A 27,500-nucleotide genomic window follows, 5' to 3' on the forward strand; every position below is an offset into this window, starting at 1 on the left:
TGCCTGAGTTACGACAAATTTGTGGTGATAGACCATTATTTGCTTATAGAAATAAAAAAAAAAATCTAAAGAGAAGGTTGTGTTATAAAGATTTTAAACAAACTGACAGTATGCAAAATGTCTTTAGTAAACCAGGTACTACAAAATGTTTAAACTGTAGTTGTTGCATGGATAATTATACTGAAAACAACATTTTTAAACACCCCACAACTAATAAAGAATACATGTTTGACTGTTCAGCACACTGTAATACTGCTAATGTTATTTATTTAGCTACCTGCACCTCTTGTTCATTATTCTATGTTGGAAAAACTATAAGGAGATTAAGAGAACATATAGCTGAACATAAGTCTGATATTAGAAGAAATATCAGAACTAATGCGTTAAGTAAACATATTTCCGAAAAAGGTCAAGAACATCAATTTAAATTTAGAGTTATTGATGTAATATATATTAGTCATAGGGGGTGGTAATATTAATAATATTGTTGAACTTAAAGAGTATAAATGGATAGTTAGGCTACAGGCAGACTTTTTACCTGGTTTAAATAATGCTGTTAGTCTGAAGCCTATTTTATTAAAAATACAGGCAGAAAATTTATAGTTTTCATGTATATGTTTATTTATATGTGTATGGTATATGCATATATATTTATATATGAATTTTTAAATGATTTTTATACTTATATATATATATATATATATATATATATATATATATATATATATACATTGTTATAAAGTATATATTGTCATATAAGGGGGTGGGTATCATTATTATTGTGTGATAGGCTGGCTGTAATCATGTGTTTTATAAGAACTCCTATTTAAATGTTGCATTTTTTACTTTCATGATAGTAGCACTGAGGAAGGGTGTTTGTGACCTTAAAGCTTTGCAATAAACGTTTTTTGTCCTTTGCATTGGATTCTTAAAGTTTGATTTCTACTAGTATTTCATAGATACACAGTTAAGGCTCCTATACATAGCACAAAACAAAAAACAACAATAATTCGAAATGGAAAAGGATGATGATAATGAAACAGAGGAATCTCAAGAAACAAGCAGAGACTGTGATTTTGGATGCAGATCCTTAAGGAGAATGACAAAAAACATACAGAATATTATTCATAAAGTAGCAGAAAGTATTCTAAGAACTAAGCCAACAAATGGATTGGAAAAAGGTGATTCTCCCAAAAGTGATGATTGCAATTAGGGATACAGACAATAGGCAAGAGTGGGCTGGAATTTATTGGTGAAAAATGGCAAAAGAACAAAGGTATTGGGAGCTAATGATCCGAGAAGGAAAGGTAACAGAATGGGAAGAGGCCAAAAATGTATTTGGACTTCAGGCTAGAGATTGCCTTCCCTATTAAGGATTGATATTAGAGTATAGGCAAAGAGAAAGAAATAGGGGGATCCTAAGCAAAAAACCAGCACTGGCAAAGTTTTTAGTATAATCTAGAACAGAAGCTGCTGTTAAAAAAGGAATAATTAGTACAGCATAAACAATATTTCATGATAACTATAAGAAACATTCAGAGGAGGTTAGAAAGGATTGGAAAGAGAGATTGGATAAGCAATTCACAAAGAAACAATGGGGAGATATATGTATGTCTTCCAAATGCACAACAACGTCTAGAACATTTAGGATCTTTGTTGGAAATGTTTACATAGGTATTTTTATACCCCAAGCAGACTCCAAAGAATTTTTTCTTAGGTAGACAGAAAATGCTGGAGATGTGATGGAGAAGAAAAAGGTAATTGTGGGGCATATTTTCTGGGAGTGTAAGGAGTTGGCAGACTTTATTAATATTTCCTGCAGACTGCTCTGTCAGAGATAATGGGTGAGCAAGTTGGTGCAAATAAGAAAATGATTTTTTGAAGTATGATACAGAATCAGAATTGCTTAGACATAGTAAGGCCTTGCTGAGTCTAATTATGGTGGCTTCCACAAAAGCAATTGCTAGAAAATGGAAATCAAAGTCTAAACCAACTTTACTAGAAGTACTGGATATAGCAACAGAGATAAAACAACTGGACTTGGGAACTTTAAAAAAGGGTAGGAGCAAATTGCATAGAAAAAATAGGAATTCTGGGAACAATATATGCAGAGGAGGAATGAGGTTTAAAATAAGACAGGATTGGAATGAGCTACTGTATGTAATGTTTGACTGACAATGACAGGATAGATTATAAGTGATGTATAATGTTGGCAAATAAAATGATGTCACTATGGCTTGTAATATATCATGTTTGCAAATAAAATTATGTCAATATGGTTTGTCTTCATTTATATAAATATATGATTGCCCATGTCATACGTATGTGATAATTTAATAAAGATGTTTCTTGTTTAAAAAAAAAAAGTCAGGCTAAAGCTTGATGACACCAGGAAATATTTTTTAAATACATCTGTATGTATATATCTGTCTATATGTCTGCTATATCTCTGTTCATATATATAGCTGTATATGTAGCTATAGATATATATATATATATATATATATATATATATAAAACTGTATATGTAGCGCTATATATATATATATATATATATATATATATATAGAGAGAGAGAGAGAGAGAGAGAGCTACATACAGATATATATATATATATATATATATATATATATATATATATATATATATGCATATATGTGTGTGTGTGTGTGTGTGTGTATATATATATATATATATATATATATATATATATATATATATATATATATTTATAAATATGGGATTAGTACTGTATCTCTGAAGGAACTTTTCACTGAAGCACAAATAGCTGGGCATACTTCCGCAAAAGTGCTTTTTACCGAAAAAGAACTTTCAAGGAAGTATGCCTGCAGCTAGAGGGAGTCGTGGGGGAATGACTGTTGAGGAGATCGTACTATGGTGTGGATAATGGAATATTCCCTTTTCCTCACTGTAGTGCGATCTCAGAGTGAGAATATTAAAGTAGGGGGTGTAGAGGGGCTTAAAGTAGATTTATTGTTTTTTTTTAACGCACTTTAACAAAAGTGCTTTTTGGTGAAAGCGCTTTCGTTAAAATGTGTTCAGCGATTGTGGATTCGGACTATTGAACTTTCATTCAATAGTTCTAGATCCATATATATATATATATATATATATATATATATATATATATATAAATATTACTCTATTCCACTTAAAAAGTTAATAAAGCAGTCTTGCAACTGGACACATTTACTGAATGATAAGAAGAATCGAACTCTAATGTCTGGCATTACCAAATGAGTGTAATCATCTGTGATTTATGAGGAGCAGTGACAAATTGTAGACTAACAGGTGGCGTGTCTGTGTGTGTTTGAATATGTGTGGGGGAATGAATGAGTGGAGTGCTTATGCTAACACAATGCAACGTCCACCAATGGTGATTACCACAAAGGCTGCAGAAAAGGCCCTGTTAGTGCTTGCAGTAATCACAGAGTGATTCAGACACATGTAAACCAGCTGATAATGAGGGCTTTCCTCATTGCTATTAATGTGTCGCTGAATTACTGGCTTCTGTGTCTATGCTAACAGGTCCTTTTTGTCCCAGTTAATTTGCTTGCAGCCAGACCCATTTCTAAATTCTGGCACTGATTTTAGCCAAAAGGCCAAGAAGAGATAGATAGGTAGATAGATAGATAGATAGATAGATAGATAGATAGATAGATAGATAGATAGATAGATAGATAGATAGATAGATAGATAGATAGATAGATCACAGCTGAAATAAGTTCAGAAATATTGACATATAAATTGAAGGTAAATGGCTATATAACATATTAAAGAACAGTTGCAAATAAAATTTATATATTTTGCTTTTAGTTTACTTACTTAATACCCTACCATACTTTACAACATATTGAAGGCAACAAATCTCAAATAAAACTGCAGCAAGCTTCAGGACAGTATAATCTCTGCACATAAAATAAGAGTAGTAAAGCACAACAAGGTGAAACAGACACTCCAGCTGCTCGTATGTACTTTTACTTGACATAAAATAAGAGTCACTGAACACATAATTTATTAATTTGCAGTTTAAAACCAAATCACATAATTTACATTATAAAAACATTCACAAGATGTAAGCTCGTTAAGCTATTTAATGATGGAATTACCAAGCAAACATTCATAAAATATATGGTATGACTAAATAAGTAATCTAATACTCATGTTACACAAAGGAAAAGTCACTTTGCAACATGTGCTCAACTAGAGTGTAAGAAAAACTTTGCTGAAATATTATATATCAATGTATAATTGACTATCATATCAATTCCTAAGGTGTGTGTTGGACACCACTTGCCCACTTATGCTTAATTTACATTGTTTAGGTTTTATTTTTCTGGTCTCATTGCAGACCTCATGTGTAGACACTATACTGGCTAAGGCTGCTTTGCCTAGTTAGCCTAATATCAGAGATGTAGATTTGAATCTATGAAAATTCTTGGATGTTCAATATTAGCAAACCTTCCAGCATCATTCCAGTTGCATTCTCTGGTTAACAACTGTTTAAGAAGGGCTTGTATGGGACAAATGTTTCAAGAGCCTTTTATTAATAGTTTATGGGAACAAGAGCATCCATGTATATGTGTATGTGTCATGTGTGTGTGTGTGTGTGTGTGTGTGTGTGTGTGTGTGTGTGTGTGTGTGTGTGTGTGTGTGTGTGTGTGTGTGTGTGTGTGTGTGTGTGTGTGTGTGTGTGTGTGTGTGTGTGTGTGTGTGTGTGTTTGTGTGTGCACTAATGAAATAGTGAAATACTTGATGAACTGTACTGTAAGGAGTAAAGAGTAAATCATTCCAATAGGTATGAGTGGCTGCTGCGACACTATACATATTTATAATGCTGGCTGTGCTCACCATACCTCTCAGCCTCTTAGAGCAAGAAATCTGGACAATGCCACAAATAATAGGGGGATGAAAACCAAAAAATAGGGACACGTTTTAATTATTGCTTTTACAAACTTATAAAGTTGAGAGACTAAAAAATGTTGCATTAGCATGAATTTTCTGAATGATATAAAGTTTGAAACTCAAATGCTGCCATTATTTTCTGACTTTTGCCTCAATGGTTTGCCAGTAAACCACAATTTTATGAGAAAAGACCAAAAATATGAGGCAAAAATCTGGACATTCTGTGAAAATCTGGACAATTGAGAGGTTCATAGGTTCATAGGTTGGTATTAGGCTATTGGCCCTAGGGCCTATACAAGCCTAACCATAACAATTCCTTGGCTATTTCTTCCCACACTATTTACTTCCCTGGACCCCTGTCTAGCAGGGCGGCTGACGTGATCCCCAAGGTGAATTTCCTTTCTCCCATCCAATCATCAAGGTTCCTTTTGAAGAGGGCCAAAGAGGTGCTCTGCTTGACATGTATGGGCAGTCTATTCCAGAGTCTGGGGAGTCTCTGGGTCAGGAACCTATCCCTCCAGCATGTTTTGTTTATTGTGATGACAAGGTTTAGATCCCTGGAGTGTGCGGATCTGAGGGATTGGGATTTCTTTAAGTGTAGCATGTCCAACAACTCTGGGTTTGACATGGCATTGTATGTTAAGCAGAAATCGTCTCAGAGTAGATGATATGCTACAGAGTATAGCTGGAGTTTTTTAAGGTGGTCAGCATAGGGCATCTGCTTTAGGCCTGTGATTCTTTTAGTGATGTATTTCTGTGGCCTTTCCAGTTGTTGCAGATGTCTTGAGAGGTACATACCAAACGGGGCGTTGTATTCTATAATGGGTTTAATGAGGGATGAGTACAGTGGGACAATGACCTCCTTTTTTCTGGATGAAAGGTCCTTAGTGATGAGGTGTGCCACATAGAAGGATTTCATGATTGTTGTGGCGATGTGGTCCATTGTCCACCTGTGTCCCTAAGTCTCTTATCACACTTTCGGTGTTTAGTGTACTGCCACCTATGTGGTAATTCATGGGTATATGTTTTTTCCCAAAGGGGATAACTATACATTTCTTGGCATTGAGCTTGAGCCCATGGCTTTGGCACCAAGCATCTGTTTCTGTAAGGCCCTTTTGTAGAGTATCCACATCATTTGGGTATTCAATAATGGCTCCCAGTTTGCAGTCATCTGCAAACTTTGTTAGCCGGAGTCCCTTAGTGTTGGCCTGTACTTCAGAGAAGTAGATGCCAAACAAGAGAGGTCCCAGGACTGAACCTTGAGGTACTCCACTTGTCACTTGTCTGGAGCTGGATTTGGAGTCAGCTACTTTTACAGTGTGGGTTCTGTCAGTAAGCCAGTTGGCAACCCATCGAGTGATGTAAGGATTAATGCCCAGCTTAGTATGTTTATCTATGATTCCAGAGTGGCCAATGGTGTCAAAGGCCTTGTCGTGGTCCAGAGAGGCTGTGTGGACTGCCTTACCCTCGTCCACAGCTCTGGAGACTGATTCGAAGAAGTCAATGAGGTTCAGAAGAAAAGATTGGCCCTTCACGAACCCAAACTGAGTGGGGTCCAGTGTTTTAATGTTGCCAATGTCTTTGTTTATAAGTTCCATGATAATACGTTTCATGGCCTTGCAGATCAGGCTTGTCAGACTGATGGGGCTGTAGTTCCTGGGAATCAAGGTGGATCCCCCCTTGTGGAGTGGGATAACTGTAGCTATGCACCACTCAGTGGGCACGAAGCCTGAGGTGAGGATATGATTAAACATGATACTTAGGTGAGGTGCCAGTTCATTTTGTAGTTCATGTAGTACACAGCCCAGGATGTCATCTGGTCCCATGGGTGCTGTATTCTTACCTTTGGGGAGTGCGTTTTTTACCTGTGTGGCCGTTATTACTAGAATTTGGCACACTTCTGTAAAAACATGTTCAACTTAAAACAATATTATAAAACTCCTACCAAACACAGAAGTATACTGCAAACAAACATCACAGCCAATAAATCATCACATGTAAATGGTTGGGACAGTTGTAGTATGTGCATTGAGGTAATTCTAGAGACTCATAGAAACTAACAATAATTTCCCTAAATTGCCAATATCCCTCTTTCTTTAATTTTATAACTGTCTTAAAAAACAAATCCTGATTAAAAGCAAGTCTAAAGCAGAACATTTTTGCAAAACTGTTAATTAACAGCTTGGCAGTAAAGTAAGTTCTTTATACTTTAGCATTTTCTAATTATTGCTAGTACATTTGCATGCATGATTATATCCATATGTCCTGTTTGGTTGTGACAGTTAAAACAAGATATTTCAGCACGTTTGCAGTACACTTCTGTGTTCAGAGGGAGTTTTAAAACAGTACTTTAAGCCAAAAATATAAAAAAAATTTGTACTACAGAAAACTGACTGCAGCCATGAAGATACAACTAGCATTACAAGTACATTTCATTACTCTATCCCAAATTCCATTGCACACAGGCATAGCAGGAAGAATTTTTGCCTCACAGCAAGAGGTTCTTCAGTTTAGTTCCTGGCTGGGGTAACTTCTGCATGAGTCTGCATGCCCCCCTGTGTTTGCACATTTTCCCCCAGGTATTCTGGTTTCCTCCCACATTTCCAAGATATACATTAGGTGGCATGGTCACTCTAAATTGGCTGTAGGTGTGAGTGTGTATGGGGTACAGAAGGCAGAACAAGCATAGCAGGGCTAGCCATTCACTGTGAATGCTGTTTTTAGATGATGGTCATTGGTAATGTGACACTGTAACCCATGTGAAAAAATGGGAAAATGGGGGTTGTGGATGGAGATGAATACCACTGCACATTATCTTTAAGCTAGTTTATCATATGCCATAGAAATTGTACTTTTATTTAATTTAATATTTAATCTTTGTTAACCATGGCAGAGCACTGATCCCAGTGAACCATTTTCAGACTCAGCCTGGGAGAGTGTACAAATGCCAATAAAGGAAAATTTATCAAGAGCAATGCAAATGTGAAAAGCAAATCCAATTATAAATGGAGTTCTAAGGAATGGTGTAACAAAAGAATGTTTATGCAGTGGTTACATCTGAAGATGGTTGTCATGATTTATGCAAATATAGAGTATTTATACTTCTTCTTCTTTCAGATTTTCCCGGTTAGGGGTCGCCACAGCAGATCACCTGTCCACTCATGACTGGCAGTGGAGTTTTACAGTGTTGAGTTGCCAGCCTGGTGCCCAACCTTCCACAGAAGGCACACACATGCATGCACTCATGCCTAGTGCCAATTTAGAGTGTCCAATCCACCTACAGCATGTCTTTGGGATGTGGGAGGAAACAGGATCACCCAGAGGAAACTCATGCGACCACAGGGAGGACATGCAGACTCTGCACAGAAGGCACCCCAGCCGAGGATCGAACCGGAGAACCTCTTGCTGTGAGGTGGCAATGTTAACTGCTGCACCACTGTGGCTGCCCTAAATATAGAGTATTTATACTACTATGAGAAATTTGACCAGGGTATCAGGGAACTTCCCCTACTCTTTGGGGAATGTGCACGTCCCATTCCTAGCGCAGTGGTGGCTGGGTGGAGAATGCGTGAACTGCAGAAGATGACGTAAGGCACAGAGGTGAATGCCAGTAATCTAGATAGAGTAAGAGAGTATGCACAGGATTCGGAAGACATAGTTCAGCAAAACTTGTTTGCTGAATCCAAGAAGGAAGAAGCAATAAATGAAGGATGTATAATTACAACCCTCCAGTCGGGAGTGTTACTGGATGATTTATTAAATGAAATGACACTACAACTGCTACACCCCCCCACACTCTCCCTAACAATATATTCTAACTCCAGGGTCGCACTACAGTGGGGAACAGGGGATATACCTGCCAGGGCTGTTTTTCGGTCAGATGAGTTTTTGGTCATATGGGTTTTCGGTGAAATGAACTTTCGGTCATTTGGTCTCAGTCAAATGGGCTTCTGTCATATGAACTTTCGGTCATATGTAGTGAACCCATATATATACACATATATATGTGTGTGTGTGTGTGTGGGGGGGGTAAGAAGTTGTGAACTGAAACATTATAAATGTAATAAAACTGGGCATTTATGGATGGATTGTGAAATGGATAAAAATTATAGTGAAGGAGAAGAAAAGACAGAGAAAAAATGAGCAAAAAGAAGTGGTGGAAGTTAAAATGGAAGGTAAAAATAATTGATGAGAAAGAAAAAATAAACAAGATGATATAGAAGAAGGTTCTGAAATAAGTGATGAGGATGATATAAATGGGAACACACTAAAATGAAGAAAAATTCTATTGGTAAAAAGAGTAAAGGATAAGAAAACAAAGTTTAAAGTGTGAAAGAGAAAAAGAAAGGAACTGGGTAAGTTAGTAATAAAGATTGTGGAATTATTTCAGAAAATATAATATCAAGGAAGTTAAGAAAAAGGAAAAGCAATAACTTTAGAGTACTTTCTGTGAATGTAAATAATATTAACAATATAATTAGAAGAATATGAGTGGTGGTTATAAAGATTTATCTAAGTGGTAGTTTACTTTTAAAGAAAAATATAAAAAGTGTTTTTAGAATGGCAGACCAGTTGGCATAATGGTTATAGCCCTTGTATTTCATGCACAAGGGGTAAAGGTTCGATCCTGACCTCCAGCCAGTTCATGTCTGAAGTTTGCATTTTCTTCCTATGTCTCTGTGGGGTTCCCCCCACATCCAAAAATCATGAGGACAAGAGCACAGACTCTACATGGTGCCTTATGGGGGAAGAGTTGTACAGACCAACCACATTGGGTATCTACTGTGGTGTGCAGTATTCTCAAGATAGGAGAACAAGGATCACAGACTGTGAGTTGCAGCAGGGTTAGCTATTCAACGGTGTAAAATATGCCTGTAGGTGATTCAGTCATGTTGACTAGTGTTGCCAAAATGGTAGTTACTGGTGATAAGTGGGTTGAGGACTGGTGATAAGTGGGTTGAGGACCCAGCCTACTCTGACCTATGCCAGGGACCCATACTAACACTGGGAGGGGTGTATGTGCCCGTATTGGCCAGTGTGTACCCGCCATAAAGCCCAGCAGGCCTGGGTCAATAAGCAGCTGGCTGGCCGGTGTCTAGTTGCCCAGCCTGGGTTTCCTAGAATAGCTCTGTTGAGTGAAACTGGATGTAAAACCAATCAACCTGCCAAACATGAACTGAGAATTCTTACACTTAAATAGATTCCCTGACAGGGTGCAGTTTGGAAGTGGATGACATGATGATACTTAGGAGGTTGGACTTCCTATGTATCCAAGAGACAAGATGGAAGGACAATGTAGTGAAGCCACTTGGCTTGGAATCCAGAGTCTACTACTCAGGAGGAGGAGGAGAACAGGCTAGAAATGGTGTGGGAATTCTGGTGAGTGAAAGGCTTCAGGAGGCAGAGAGGGATATCATCAGAAGTAATGACAAACTTGTGGCAATCAGACTCCAGTCTAATGATAGGTCGGTATTTATAATCTCAGCTTATGCCCTACAGCCGTGTTGTGATAGTGAGAAAAAGATTGCATTCAAACGTCAGTAAGACGATGTACTAGATAAAGCAGGACAACATGAATTGGTTTTGATAATGAGTAACTTGAGTGCACATATCTGGACAGACTGAACAGGATATGAGGACTGTCTGGGTCCAGATGGGTGTGGCAACAGGAATAAAGAAGAAGAGACCAATCTAGACGTCTGTCTGGTAAATGGCTTGATAGTAGCCAACACATGGTTCAGAAAGAGAGAGAGTCACAAGATCACATACAAGAGTGGCCAACATGCAAATCAGGTAAACTTCCTCCTAAAGAAAGGGCACTGGGGTAGAATCAATGATTGCAAAGTCACCCCTAGTGAAACAGTCAGCCCACAGCATAAACCAATGGTTGCCACAATCAGCTGCAAGCAGTGGTCAGAGAAGGCTCTAAAGTCAACAGAGACCAGGCTGAAAACCTGGAAGTTGACTGGAGAGAAAGTACAACAGTTCAAATAATCACTCAGGGCTCTATCCCCCAAGAAGAGGAGGAAATAGGTGGAGTTGAAGAAGAATAGAGCACCTCAAAACAGCATGTGTGAGGCTTACATAATTGATATGTGGCTGAGCCAGGTATGGAAATAAGGTACATAATGAAAGCTTGTGACGGAATGCAGAAGTTCAGGAAGTCATCAAAATCAAAAAGGAGTGCAGGAAAAAGTGGGAAATAGAAAAGACTGACCAGGCTAGAAAGGAATACTGGTTGGCTAACAATCAAGTTAAGAAATGAGTTGCAGTAGCAAAGAACAGGTCATCAGAGGCACTCTACCAGCTTCTGGAAAGTGACTCAGATGTGGCACAAAGAAACTATATCAGGTTGCAAGGCAAAGACAGAAAGATAAAGAAGATAATCAGACACCCTTCATAAGGGATGCCAGCAACAACCTGCTCACCAGTCCAAACGACATCAAAGGTAGATGGAAGAAGTACTTCCAGCAGCTTCTGAATGAAGAAAACCCCACAGAAGCTGTACTGCTCCAGAAACAGCCTACAATGAGTGAAGAAGAGGAGCCCACCCTAGAAGAAGTAAGAACAGCACTAAGGAAAATTAAGTCAGGGAAAGCAGCAGGCTCAGATGAGGTCACAGCAGATATGATAAAGATGCTGGGTGAGATAGGGGAGAAATGGCTCCTGAGGGTACTAATAGCAGTGTAGAGAGAAAGGCGTATCCCAGATTACTGGAGAATAAACATACTTGTACCGGTGTGAAAACCAAAGGGCCAATCCACAACTGTGGGCAGCACAGAGGCATCATACTCCTGTCATACTGCATAAAAGTTCTGGAGATGGTGACTGATAAACGGACATACAGTGTAGTAAAATGTAAGATGAGAGATGAGCAGTTTAGATTCAGATCAGAATGCAGCACAACTGACCTGATGTTTGCAGTGAGACAGCTAGTTGAGAAGAGGCTAGAGATGAGGAAAGAGTCCAACTGGGCATTCCTAGACTTGGAGAAAGCATATGATGAGGTCCCAAGAAAGCTGATTTGGGGAGTAATGCAGTGGCACAAAGTCCCAGAAATATTAGTAGAATTAGTGCAGGCTATGTACAAGGACCCAATAACTGAAGTACTAACAGTGTTTGTTCTCACAGAAGGGTTCCTAGTGGGTTTGGGTGTGTACTACGGTTCAGCTCTGTACCCACTGCTGTTCATACTGGTGATGGACTACATTAGGAAATAGGTCTGAGGGGACAGATCAATAAAGTTGCTGTATGTAGACAATGTGGCATTACAGGCAGACTCCGAGCAAGAAATTCATCAAAGGATCGGGGAATGGAATGCAAAACTGCAGGCAAATGGGATAAAACTAGACACAGATAAGACAGTGGTAATGGCAGCAAACTGGAGAAATCAGAAGAAGATGAGAATTGAGATAGAAGGGAAGATAGAGGAACAGGTTAATAGAGTCAGTTATCTGGGAGGGGTGGTTGAGGAGAAGGGAAATCTGAATGAAGAGATCAAAGCTAGAAAAAGAGGGGCTGCAGCCAAATGGCATAGATTCTCAGGAGTAGTCTATGACAGAAGAATGCCAAAGAACCTGAAAAGTAAGGTGTTCAAAACACTGGTATGACCAGTACTACTGTACTAAATGAGGACATAAAAGCAGAAGACAAAGTTGATCTAATCAAAGAGAATAGATTACAGTGGTTCAGACACATGTGCAGAAAAGCAGAAGACAATTTGGTGAAGAAGATTTGGGAAAGACAGGAAGAAGGTAAGAGGAAACGAGGACATCCAGCAAAGAGGTGGATGGACTGTGTGAGAGAAAATCTGCGACATTCAGGCATGAGTGTCGAAGAATGCAGGAATGTCACACTGATTCGAGAGAGATTCAGACAACCAGCATTCTATGAGCAACTTCATCTAGTATTGAAAAACAGGACAACAAGGTCACTCTTGCACAAATACCAATTGGCAAATATCAAAGTGCTTTCCCTTTACCCATCACCACAGACATGTCTGTTATTAAACAGACCATTGTTAACAACTGGAAAATAATCTACAGGAACAAGGAATTATTAGAAATTGTTGGCAAAAAAAAATTGCTCACATACAAAAAAATCACTGAACATTAAAAGCATGGTAGAAACTTAAAAGAAATGTAATTCAGACCCAGAAACCTCCACTGGAATTTTTAGGAGCAGTAAATGCAAACATTGCCATTACATTTACACCTGTTCCAATGTTTACATCCCTGATTGGTTACCAGCAGCTGAAAGCCTAGAGGCTCCAGGTACAAACCATCTCTGGCAAAGCAGTAAGGTTTAGGCAAAAACAAGAATGGCAGTCAAATTTTTATTCGGATATCACAAGCGCTTTCACTCTGACTCAAATGCAGGGCTTTTGCAAGTGAAACCCAAAATACATTGTATTCAACCTTATTTAAGTAAATCCCTTCTTAAAAGGCGCCAAAATATTTAAAGTGCTACACACATTTCAAACCTTCCATATAAAAAATCCACTTTAACAAGGTAAACAATGAAACACTTTTGGAAATATAAAATCCAAAACATATGTAAAATATATGTGAGCTAATAATGACCAGTCCATAACCACTTCCTAAGATCCAAAGTGTTTATGTCCATATATATAGGGGAAGTATATACAACAATAGCACCTATCTACACCTATAGGTGCTTATAACTTCTCGGCTCTATCCACTAAGTGTGGTTTTACTGACACATGTTCGTTCAAGCCCAGCTGCTAGGAAGAATTTTGTTTCAGTTGACAAAAGGTCTCTGCAATATAACCAATTCTCCCAGTCCCCACCCCTTGGGTCTGGGAAAACTTGTTCCAGAATTCCAAATATGAAACCCGAATGTGCAGGCTCCATTTGCAGGTGCCTACACAATGCATTGTTCAAGTTCCCTCTCCTAATACTGTAAACATGTTCATAAAAACGTTTACCACGTGCCCTTTCTGATTTACCCACATAGAAGCTTGTGCAGTCCCTACAATAGGCCAGGTACACTATGCCCTTAGTTGCACAGGTCCCCTTCCTAATGTGGACAGTACTCCCCTCGTAGTTGTCCAAGGTGACACTGGTACGTTCTGATATGTATTTACACTTCCCACATCTTCCACATTTTCTTGTTCCTTGCTCACTCCCAGATCTATCATAATAATTTTTCCTTTCAAACACCCTCTTTAAGTTGGCTCCTGTTTTGAAAACAAAGTTGGGGCACTCTCTCACCTTGTGTACAATATATTTGTTGAATTTCAACAGCTTCCAATTAGATTCAATCAAGTCCTTAACCTCTTTAGAATCACAGTTGTATTTCAGTACCGTAGATCTCCTGAAGCTGTTCTGGTCTCCTGTCAACACCACAGGACCACTTGTAACAGTACTACCTAATAATGGCAAGTATTTTACACCCCACCCCGCTTTAACCTCATCAACAACTGCTTCAATGAAAGCCACTGGGTAGCCTCTAACCTTGAAAAGATCAGAAATAAATTTAATTTCAATTTTAAAATCTTCCCTTTCAGAGGCCATTCTGGCCGTAGTGTAAAAAAAAAAGTGTATGTTTCTTTTAATTTTTAACAATGTATTTTTTTAAACAATGTAATTATTAGGCACTAATTGGTTTATTGTTAGTTGTATATGAATGCTGGGAAATATTGATTATATTGTTCTGAAGAAGTCCCTATGAGAGGGATGAAAGTGCTTAACTACTGTGTTTTTATTCAATAAAGGAGTGTTTTCCACAAGAGGTCTTTGCTGTTCTTCCTCCCTTTTGGTTACCTGGTTTGAGGACATTTTCAGTTACTTTTATACTGTGATTATTTACTGTGCACTAAACTACACTGTTGTACTGCAATTGTCTGCTTTACTGTGTCTCTTAAATCGAATTTTATTTCTGTTATCCACTGTTTACAAAGCTTTTTTTATTTTCACTGTTTGTTAATTATTTACTGCTAATTTTCACTGTTTTAAAGCCATCTGATGTGCTTGTTCTGTTTTTTCCACCAAGCAGTGTTTAAATAACTGTCTGTTAACTGTTTAAAACATTTTTAGAGACTCCTTGCTATTTTCTGCTGTTTTAATCATTTTTTTTACTTTCTTACTGCTATTTTTCTGCTGTGCTAAACATTCTGTAGTGTTTCCCACTGAAACTAGGGTGGCTAGTAGCTGTAGCTTAGTCCAGATACAGGCTTGCTGCTTCCGGAATGGTTTGTAGTGGTTTGTTTGTTCTGAGCATGTTTTCCAGGCCATCGTGGATTGGAAGGGGCCTATCTGCACTTTTGTGAAAGAATTGTGCTGATTGGGACCTGTCTGGTAAATGGAGGCCAGCCTAGGGCTAGGAATAAGCATCCTCATTGGTCATTTTGAATCTTTTTAATGTTTTTCAAGTTTTTAGCTTCTGGTATATAGGCCCTGCATTTAAGCAGGTTTCTGCTTGTTTGAGCATCATGCAGCACTGCTTACTGCCTTGCAACTGTGTGCCTAAGCCAGACAGTTAAATTCAATAAATTTTGCCTAAAACCCAGGCAGAAATATCCATCCACTGAGCTCCTCTGTGATTGATTCTGAAAACCCACCCCTAGGGATAACAGTCTTCGACCTAGCATTATGGACAGTTGGACTACCCTTGCTTCTCCTGGCAACCTTGTTGACTTGAGTCTCTTGAGGCAGTGTAGCAATTGCCTCATGTACGCAGACAACCCTCTACTAATAACACAGTCTAGTACAGAGTGAGAGAGATGTATTTACACCAAGAATCTATAATCCATGCTCTCTCTGTCTCTCACTCAAAACAGTAACAAGGAGAAGGTTGTCAACTCACCCACCACTACATATGCATAGTACCACTTCTGATACACATACCACTACTCACACATAGTAGACATCAAACACGTAAATCCACATACGTGGGGGTTCTCTCAAAAAATTTATAGAAACACCAGAGACTTCCAAAACACAAGACTGCTACAACTAACATAGTCCCCACAGCACCCATGACACAGCAACACCAGTGTCTCATCCACCAGGCTCGTAAAGTGTAATACTCAAAAAACAAGTTTTCTTGTCATTGGAGACAAAATAGTGAGACACACAGATGTCCCACTCACCAGGATGGACAAAGAGAAAGTCATGGTCAGCTGCCTGTGCAGTGCCAGGATTCGTCAAATCACACATGCACTCAGGTCTCTCAGCAACAAGTACCGTTATGACTCTGTCATAGTTCTTGTTGGTTGTGAATGACCTGAAACATACCTCACTGGACTATATGAAGAAAGACATGGTTGAGCTCTCTGAGTATGTGTCCCAGGCAGGTATGTCCCTCGCCTTAAGCACCATATTACCCTCACCTAGAATGATGCCACAGTATAAACAAAAAATGATTGATTTCAATTTTTGGTGTCATTCAAAGGGGATCCAGTTCCTATCAGCCTGGAAAGCCATGGTCGACAAACCTTACTGCTTTGCCAGAGATGGTTTGCACCTGGCACCTCTAGACTTTCAGCTGCTGGTAAGCAATCAGAATAAAATAACGGTCATGCTGCTAAATGCTAGGAGCTTAAACCAAAAACTGCACTCCCTGGAAGCACTTCTATCATTAGAAGATGTAGATTTCTGTGAAGTCACAGAAACCTGGTTCAAGGCCTCAGACAGCACTCCGTTCTTGCAGCACTACAGTGCTTTCCACACCTGTAGACCGCAAAATGAATGTATGAAAACCAAAGGAGGTGATGTTTCAATCTATATTAGAGATAAATTCACCTCCCTTCTAGTTAGGCTGGACAACTCCATGGAGTTACTTCAGGTCCAGCTTACAGTGGGTAAGACCCTCATTCAAGTCATAGCCAGTTATAAATCCCCCTCCACTGGTAGTGACATCCATGAAGCCTACTTGACCAAACTGCAGACAATCCAAATTTTACCAAACACTCTGGTTATGAGGAATTTCAATTATCCCACCATCAGCTGGGAAACCTAAGCTAGCCCTAACTTGCTAGTGCAAAAATCCCTTGGCTTTGTTAATTCAAATGCTCTGGATAAAATTGTCCATACCCCAACAAGAGGAACAAACATTCTAGATCTGGTCCTCACCAACATGTCAAACAGATGTATTGCCGCAACTGTCAGACCCTCATTAGTTAAATCTGACCACAAATCAGTCACCTTCAAGCTGGCACTAACACCAGAACTCACAAAGGGTGGAGTCAGACTACAAAACTTCACCAAGGCAAACTATACCCTCCTAGGTGAAGGTATAAACACATTCCAAGCCCCACCCTAAGCTGAAAGTGGTAACTACGCTGAAGCTTACACTAAAGCCCTGGACAATCACTTGCATAAGTGTACAAATTCGGATTTACCAGATAGAATCAAAGCCAGAGCCCCAAGTAAAAACAAGCTGCCATCATGAGCATCTAGTATCAACAAACTTTACAATAAACTCAAAAAGCTGTTGTCCAAGAAAACAAAGACAAGGCCCCAACAATGGAAAAACACTCTTCTCAGCCTCAACAGGCAAGTAAGGTAACTTGTCAAATCTTTCAAGGGCTGCTTTGAGAGAAACATAGCAAGTGCAGCCAAGGATAACCATAAGGCCTTTTACAGCTATGTATGTAACCTAAAGGGTAGGACTCAAGCATGTGCAGAACTAGTGGCCAATGATATCACATACACTGACCCCATTGAGATAGCAAACCTGCTAGCAGATAGGGATGGTGAAAATTTCACTCCCTTATCCCCTCCTAACTTACAACAAACCTTCCCTCAAACTTCACCCTCACCCTACATATCTGAAGACCAGGTCCTCAAAGTCCTGTCCACGGCAAAGAACATGGACTCTATGGGACCAGATGACATCCCAGGCTGTCTTTTAAACAGGATAAAACATGAACTAACATCAACATCAAGTACCCTTTTCAGTCATAGCCTAACCACAGGGTTTGTTCCTGTGGAATGGAGAACTGCTACAATTATTCCCCTCCACAAAGGTAGCCTAGCAACAGACCTGGGGAATTACAGACCCGTAATCTTGACCAGCCTAATCTGTAAGGCCATGGAACGTATCATTATAGACCTCATAAATAAAGACATATGTGACCTCCAAGCCCTGGACCCTGCTAATTTGGCTTTGTGAAGGGCAGATCCTGCCTATTAAATCTGGTGGATTTCTTTGAAAGTGTGACTAAGGCCACTGATGAGGGCAAATCTGTGCACACAGCATACCTCAACTTGGCAAAGGCTTTCAACACAATCCCACATTCAGGTATTACCGATAAACTTACCAAACTGAATGTAAACACCCTCCTTGAAAGGTGGGTTGCCAACTGGCTCAAACACCAGGCACACACTATCAAGGTAGGTGACTCCACATCAACCAGCAGACCTTTTACCAGTGGGGTGCCACAGGTGTCAGTGCTGGGCCTCCTATTGTTTGGTATATACTTCTCAGAAGTTCAGGTCAAATCTAAGGAGTTGTGGCTGACCAAGTTTGCAGACGACTGCAAACTACAATCATTGAATCCCCAAATGATGTCAGTATACTCCAGGAGAGTGTCACACAGACCAACAACTGGTGTATTAGTCACAGTCTCAAACTAAATGCAAAGAAATGTGTCATCATTCCCTTCGGCAAAAACAATGTCCCTTCACACTATCAAATCAACAGCAATAACCTAAGTACCCATGAAGTGGTAAGGGATCTGGGATCACAAGTTGACTATGACTTTAACTTTGACCACCATGTGTCTACTATTGTAAGGAAAGCTTTCTACATAGCACACTTGATTAGTAAAGGCATCACCTTGAGAGCAAAAGAAGTTATAACCCCCTTATACTCAGTTGTCCGGCCCATAATTGAGTACAGCACCCCATTCGGCATGTACTGTACTAAGCACCTGCAGCAATTAGAGAGACCTCAGAGGTTTCTAACAAAGAAGATCAAGTGGCTCTAGCATGTGTCTTACATAAACCGATTAAAGTCCCTGTCACTATACTCCATATTGTATAGACTTCTTAGGGGAAACTTATACCTGGCCAACAGAGCAATCCAAGACCCAAACCTAATGAATTGGTGCATATTTGTAAACCAAATGGCACTAGGGCTATACATTCCAGGGACCTAAATATGGCCTGTGATTTAAATAGGACATGCTGGAGGCACTGGTTTATCTCCCAGTGACTGTGGCATCTTTGGAACAGGCTACCAATTCATGTGAAATAGAACACCTCTGTGACACTGTTCAAGAGGAACCTGGATGAGTGGATGGGGCACTGTAAATTCATACAGAGGATAGGGCCCACAGCCCTCCTGGACATGGGCAGTCATCAGTAAATGCAGTTTTGGGTATTGACTAGAATTTCTATGGTATTACATTGAGATGAAATGGCTAGGCTTAAAATGACCTCTGGGTCAATAGTCTAGTAATCTCCTATGATCTTATGATCCTATGATCAAAAGGAAGGACACTAACAATGCTTTGGCTAAACATGCTGGAAGTTGTATAGATTTCAAGAAGTTCAACTTTCTTGTGTTAGATCAAGTTGAACTGGAAATCCTTATTTGCAATCATAATGTTTTGCTGGAATGCCGAGAAGCTGAGTGTCAGCTGCGACTTGCCACAGACAAAAAACAGGGTTGAATGAACATATTAACCTCAAGTGCTTTTTATTGGCACAGAGGTTATGATTATGTCTCTTGTTCATCTTATTTTTTTTATTATATAGCATCTTGTTTATCTTTTTTTTTATTATGTAGCAGTTTCCCTTGTTTTATCTGCCTGTATATTTAAAATACCAGAACTACATTTTATTACATTAATTTATGTTATATTATATCAGATCACAAATCAGGTTTGATTTGACAGGCTTAGGCATGCATATGACTTTACGATTTTCACTTTATCTACAAAATATCCTCATTTCAATGTTTGTACTTTGATTTGTCAGAAAAAGACACATGACTACAGAGTGTGAGAGTGATGTCAGATCTCATTTAAATGTTTGCACTTTGATTTGTCAGAAAAGTCACATGATTAATTGGACAGGTTTTAAATACACGATGAAGAGGTTTTTAAAACATTTCTGAAGAATTTATACATAAAGAATTGTATAAGACAGGGATGTCCAATGAGTTGCATATTATTTTCTTTGGTTATAAATGACATAGTATGTGAGGTAAACTTTAACATGAAAGATGCAGTTTATATAATGACTGAGCAAATAAGAATTCCAGTTGTGTTGACTTATGTAGATGACATTATCGGACTGCAAAAATAAAGTTTAGATAAAAGAAGTAACATTATGCTTATACAAATGTTTAAAGGCAATAGGCATGAATTTAAGTAAAGAAAAAACAAAGGATTGTATGATGCATACCTCTCAACTGTACAGATTTTCACAGAATGTCCAGATTTTTGCCTCATATTTTTGGTCCATTTTTTATAAAATTGTGTTTTTCTGGTAAATTAGTGGCAAATCATTAAAAATTGAAGTTAGAAAATAATGACAGACATTTGAGTTTCAGACTTCATACCCTTCCGAAAATCCATGCTAATACAAAACCTTTCATTCTATCAAATTTCTAAGTTTGTAAGAGCACTATTTAAAAATGTCCCTATTTTGGGCCTTTGTCCTACTTTTATTCATGGCTTTGTCCAAATTTCTTATTCTAAGAGGTTATTGCCTACCTAGAGATGATCTCTGGTTGACTTACAAAGCCATGTCTGACCCAGTTCTGTTAGAAATGCTACATCTAAAGAAATCCCAATCCCTCTGCACCACACACTCCAGAGACCTCAACCTCATTACCATAATCAACAGAACATGCTGGAGGGACAGGTTTATAACCCAGAGACTGCCCATGCTATGGAATAGACTTCCCATACATGTCAAGCATAGCACCTCACTGGCCCTCTTCAAAAGAAATCTTGATGAGTGGATATGCAATAGAAAATTCACCCCGGGGATCACTCCAGTGACTCTACTCGACAGAGGCACTAGGAACTAAGGTTGGGTGGCACGATGCTAGGGTAATCCTATTGGCTAGGCTTGTAAAGGCTCCAGGGTCATTAGCCTAGTACACACCTATGAGAGTTATGGTGTGATGCATTAAATTTTAGTGGTATATATTTCACAAAGAATTACATTTCTGTGCTAGGTCTAAAATTTGTAAAGAAAAATGTAAGTTGAGTCCAATGAGGAAAAATAATAGAAGAATTATAGGACATTTGTGCTTTTTGGAAAACATATAAGTTTATGCTTTTTTATAAATAAAGGACCTCTACTCCATAGATGCCATGGGATCCTTTGCATCTGCCTGAGCTACCACCAAGTCAGACAGATGGGGCCTTGGTTTGGGGTCTCATATGAAAGGTGACACATTCAGGAGTGTTGCTGGTGTGGGAATAGAACCTACAGCTTTCTGTACCAAAGGAACGTGTGTTACCTGTTATACCACTGACATTGCTGATCTATACTGAAATTTAAACTAGCTAATTTAAGTGGCACATAACCTCCATTCCTGTCACCATTGCTGCCAGGTTATGATTAGAAATTAACAAGTAAGGACACACACACAAAAGATGGCTGATAAGAGTAAAAGAGACCAGTGTCCTGTTGGAGCTGTGCTGCACAATTCTAGATCTACAGAAGTGACAAAGGGACTGTGGAACGAGATATGCATTCATAACTCTCAACTGTCCAGCTTTTTGCAGACTGTCCAGATGTTTGCCTCATATTTTTGGTCTGTTTGTGCTTTTCTGGATTTTTGTGGTAAATCATTGAGGAGTGAATTCACTAAATAATCACAGGCATTTGAGTTTTATACTTCATATTCTTCAGAAAATGCATGGCAACACAAGACCTTTTATTCTAGCAACGTTTTAAGTTTATAAGAGCAATATTTAAAATGTGTCCCTATTTTGGGGGGGCTTTGTACCCCCATTATTTTTGGCTTTGTCCAAACATTTTGTGCTAAGAAGTTGAGAGGTATGTATGTAGCACAGTCATGGGTCTACAAAAGTGGAACACACAGCTGACCCACCATTGATATGCTAGCCTGCTGCATGTTGCTTTCCCCATGACTCACTAGGTGACATGAGAATTGTTTGCCTGTAGATTTGTAATTGTTTGACAATATTCTAACTATTTATCTATACCACCATTCTGATGTGAGTTACACTGTGCCTCCCATCCCTCACCAGCCATGTTTTTTCCCCATAATTTAGTGAGTTAGGTTACTAGGACAGTTGTAATGTGCCACCTTCCCTTCTGGCCCACACTGCAGTCCTGATTTTTAGCATCCCAGTAGTAATACCTTACCTCTCCTGCCATGAACTTAAGCTTACCCCCAATACTGGGTGATGGAATTTTTTTGTGCAGTTTGTACTGATCACTTTTTTTCCTTTACTGGAAGTTCTGCAGCCCAGGTTTCAAGTACCATCAAAGTCCACGTATTGCAGTGTCATGAGAAGCAACCCGACAGTTCCCTACTTGCAGTATTCCCAGGGACATCCAATATCCTGGTTTATGGTAACCCAGATGGGGGCAGTACTGCTCACTAGCCCTCTCTCCCTCTAACCTTCCCCCAGCTACACAGTCTAAAACATCTGTCTGTGACTATCTTCTGGGAGGACAGGATGACTAATAGTTTACTTTGAACTCAGAAGATATTTCACTTGTCCACTCACTGAGCAAATTAAACCCTCCACATAATGTACCCTTATTTTTGTCATTGATATATAACATGGATTCTGCTTTCATAGTTTTAGAATATTTCCACTTTGCTCTTCCATATCCATTTAATCCAACTAGAGCATATACTGCTGCATTATAATCAAGTCAGTTCTACTTAGGAAGGATTCTTTCAAAGGCTGTGTGTTTTGTTTCTATAAACTTAACATTTTCTAGAAGATGGCATAAAGTTAATTTAATTTATAATGTGAGTCATTTACACTGTTTTGTATATATATTTTTTTTGTCCAGCTTTAAACACAAGTTTCATGCTGCAGTGAGAGAACTGACCCCACGCTGTGATATTACCTTCATTCAGTCAGAAGAAGGCAGTGGAAGAGGAGCTGCCCTCGTCTCAGCTGTGGCATACAAGATGTCTTTCCTGATTGGCCAGTGAATGTTAGCGAAACTGGAAGAAGAATGCCATATGTGAGAAGGCTGCTCCAGGCACACTTCCGCTTTTGCTGGAAAAGTCACAAGAAGCAAGCCTTTCTGCAATGGGTTGCATCCAGGACTGAAGCCAATGTATACTTTTTCCATGGGTTGTATATTGTTATGTCTGTCATAATGTGCACAAAGCACAAACAATGCAGTATTCTGTTCAAAACTGTAAAGTCGCAGTATCAGCTGAACATTGCAGAAAAAAATAATGCAGTGCCAAGATCAACATACATACCTCAGACTAGTGATCACTTTGCCAGAAGAGAGCTTTTCTATCATAATCATAATTCATTTCAGAACTTTGTAAATATGTTAATATGCAAACGTGTCAGAAAGTTTTCTTTTCTGTATTTTTTTTTCTTTTCATGTTGTTCTGCAGCCCCTACATTTTATTTGAAAATTAAAGTTTATCTAAGTTATTTAAGAGCAACTACAGCTGAAGCAGGCTGTTTTGAAACCAGGGTTATTCCCAGGATTTTTGGATTTGTATACTAACTTCCAGACTGCTGCTCCTACTTCCTTCCCAGACATTATAAGTGCCTTTTTTCTGATATGGTATTAAAACTGTAGTATATATACTAACTGTAACACATTAAAAGCCTTTATGCTGATAGCCACCAATGTAACAGCCATATATCATTCTGGACATAGTTATCCTCTTTGCTGGCTAACTTATTCTGTTTTTTACATGTTCAAAGTTTGTATATTTGGTGGTCCTATGTTGGGGAAAAATGTACCCTTAAAAACGGTACACCAAGTGTTACATAGTGTGTGCCTGACTAAACCCATGTTTGAAACTTTTTTTGCTTAAACTGCAGTGCAGAAAAAAAGCAGATGGTTCACAGATTTATAAAGACCAAACTGAGTTAAGCATTTTCTGCTGAGATGTATGATTACAGCTATATCAGCAACAAATGTATAAGGATCAGGGCAGAGATTCTTCTTCTTTGAAAGATTTTCAGTGTAGCACTGTTGACTCTAGTCTGTTGGCGGTGGAAGAACATGAAGTAGACAACGGGAAAGTGTGAGAGGGAATCAAATGCCCTGCATGTATGTACATATGCATGTCTAGCGCACTAGGAATTTAAGAAATGCATTACATAAACCATTTACGGTAAACAAAAGGAGACAAAGGTAATAAAACCTAAGGCTTCAAGATAAAGCTCATTAGCTGCTCACAGCCTTAATACTCTCTGCTTAATTGGCTATAAACATACTTTAAAAGAGTTTAGCTAAAAATGAAATCCACAAGATGCAGAGTTTGTGTGCCAAGATTAATGAGCACCATCAACTGCTTTATATATATTGATTTCTATTACAAGAATGAAAGTTCAGTACTTCGAACTTGTAATAGGAAGCCTGCCTCATTTCTGCGAAAATTCACATTAACGAAAGTGAACTTTTGCGTAAGTGCACTTCACCGAAAACACCGCAGCACAGTGGAGGACATAAAAAAACAGCTATGTCCTCCACTATGGTGCGATAGTCACGGACCTTAGGGTTAGGGCACGGGTTAGGGTAAGAGGATAGTTAGTAAAGCTATCCCCTTACCCTAACCCATGCCCTAACCCTAAGGTTCATGACTATCGCACCATAGTGGAGGACATTGCTATGTCCTTCACTGCGCTGCAGTCATCAGGGACCTTAAGGTTAGGGCACGGGCCACAGTAAGAGGATAGCCCTACAGGCTATCCCCTAACTATGACCCATGCCCTAACCCTAAGGTCCATGAGTACTGCACAGAAGTTCAGTACAACACCCGTTCATTGAACTTCGCGTAAGTGCACTTTCGATTAAGGTCACTTTCACTGCAGTGAGCATTCCATGCACTATTTGAATTTGTGAAAATTCAATCTAGTGTATGGAACCCATATATATATATATATATATATATATATATATATATATATATATATATATATATATATATATATATATATATATTCATATATGAATGTGATCTGGACTTCTTACTGTGCCTTAAAACTGTACATGCAGATGTTTCCCTGAACTCTAACTGCATTGCAGATAATAGTGCTTAATCTTCTTGGTGGTTTGTCTGTCAATAGGGCATTCATCCATTCAGACTATCACCCTTCCTTTAGAAGCAGCCCTATGTCAAACTTCAAAGCTGTCTCATTGGTGTAAATCCTTGTTTCTTTGGCCATCCACTGTTAGAACCTACCCTTTGTTCTATAATTACAAGTTTTCCAGGCTAGTATGCCTAGCCTTTTAATGTAAAATTTGTCAGTTTTTTTTAAGTCAAACTTTTTGGAGGTTGCAGCGTCTTTCAGACACTGATGTTAACAATAAAAAAAGAAATGAGCAGACGAGCGAGGTATTAAGTCTTGAAGCTCTTTACTTTCATTTATATTTTGAGCTGAAGTACACATTTGTAAAAGATTACAGGTTAGGCATGTGTACTATTCTGCAACAACTCCTTCACCATAAAAATGAAAAGTACACATTTTTAATTTATTATTATCACTGTTGTTATTATTATTATTATTATTATTATTAAATATTGTCGGAAGCCGCAAGTTAAAAAAAAAGTAAATAGCTTCACTTCAATCTCTACGGAGGCTTAAGAATGTGTGCCAGGTATTTCCCTCACCTTCCTCACCAGGCACCTCCTCTAGGTTTATGTTCTTCATATGGGGCTCTGCAGAAAATGAAGGGGTAATGCACTCAAACACTAGGCATCATTTTTTTAATAATCATAAGGGTTTTAGCTGAGAAACCGCAGCAACAAGCAAAGTGGGGTGTTTCTCAGCTATGCTCCATCTGGATTTTCTTAGTTGCTCAACACGGTGCCACCAAATGGCAGGCACAACCTAAACTCTGTAGGTAACCTATTTACAATTCTCCTGTCTAACTTTCAACTAAGCACTGACTGTTCAGTGCTGAAGCTATATGTAGCCTTTTGAATTGTCCTTTGGTCTTGCTTAACTTATTGTTCTTGAACAGTTTGCTGAAAGTTTGACAACAACAAGTCCACTTTAGAACAAAGCGACTACTATCTCATAAACTGTGTGGGTGGGATCTGATTAGTTGTACCATGAACAACAATGTGATATACAAAAAACAAGCTGGCCAACTTTGCTGCAGGATAAGCTTATCATTTGCCATTTTCAAAATGCTCATTTGATGCTTTGCATGAGCAGCTCAGCAAGGTCGTTACTTGCTATATGCCAGGAGGTAGACACAATATGACAAATGCCCTTTTTATGGAAGAATGAATGGAAGTCAACTTCCATTAATTTTTGTCAGTATCACTTGCTGCTTGCTGTGTCATTCCATTACAGGCAAAAATGTTTCTTGGTACATCGGTGGTCTCACCTGAATTAGCAGAGCTCATAGTAAAGACTTCTGGCCATTTAGAAAATATATCAACTACCATCAAAAATGTTATCTTGATAAATGAGCCAGCAAAATTGACATGCCTCCACTGCCAGGATGATGTTGGCAATTCCCATGGATACATTGGTGAACATTGTATATGGCAGCAGTTACATTTCATTGCCAGCTGTTCTATCCCTTGGTCACTCCCTGGTCACCATGCAGAACTTCAGCCAGTGCTTTCATTTTTACTATTTCTAAGATGGCCATTACAAAATTCTTCTAGCATTCTGGATCATAATGCAGTCAATATGACATTCTTTAACCCCTAAATCATGCAGCCAGCACTTAAATTAAGTTCATCTGGTCTTAGATAAGTCAGCAAACAGAGATTTGTATTTGGCAGTCCTGCCATTTTGTAATATACACTTGTGATAAGATTTTATCACATCTAGGGTATATTTTCACTATATCTGCTGTAACTGGCAGACTGTCGATGTGACTGTAGAAGAGCATTTCTAACAGTTCTTTTTCTTCATGCTCATCTTCTACAATCTCCAGTTGTTGTTGAACCACACCATCAGCATTTAATGGCATGTCATATATTTATTCTCAATCTTGTATTGGAACCCAGCAAAAAAAAAAAAAAGGCCCGTCTTATTGAGTGATTCTGCTCCTGTATTTAAAATTGGAATTGGTACCCTTCTGCATTCTAATGGTACAATTGAACTTAAGGAGACTATGTCTTCATGGTTTTGCAAGGCACATCCAACACCCTGTGCTATCTATCCATTGGTTGTAATGCAGTAGGATCATTTGAAATCAGATAGAATACTTTGAACAGTAAATTGGAGTCCATGGATGACCCCTATCATCCCTGTAGTAAAATAAATGGCAAGTCAGACTTTGTGAGGACCCTACAAAACAGTTCTGAGAGGCCTAATTCAATTGAACTTCCCATGATAACTTGGCCACAGTCTTGACATTTAACTGTTATGCCTAACTCATCCTGAGCATTTGACAGACTTCCCTTTGAAGCTATAGTTTCAATACGTTCTACAT

At 38.8% G+C, this 27,500-nt stretch overlaps 1 protein-coding gene across 1 annotated transcript in view; it reads left to right on the top strand.

Moving 5' to 3' along the window:
- Positions 1-23,720, top strand: part of GCK (glucokinase) — a 564,210-nt gene extending 540,490 nt beyond the window's left edge. Inside the window, exon 10 of the mRNA XM_044084223.1 lies at positions 22,911-23,720. Coding sequence (XP_043940158.1) covers positions 22,911-23,055 — 145 coding nt within the window. The 3' untranslated portion in view covers positions 23,056-23,720. The remainder of the gene's footprint in view (positions 1-22,910) is intronic.
- The last annotated feature ends 3,780 nt before the right edge of the window (positions 23,721-27,500 follow it).

The sequence above is a fragment of the Protopterus annectens genome, chromosome 9.part0, assembly GCF_019279795.1.
Source record: "Protopterus annectens isolate FY-2018-M chromosome 9.part0, PAN1.0, whole genome shotgun sequence".
Taxonomy (NCBI): Eukaryota; Metazoa; Chordata; order Ceratodontiformes; family Protopteridae; genus Protopterus; species Protopterus annectens.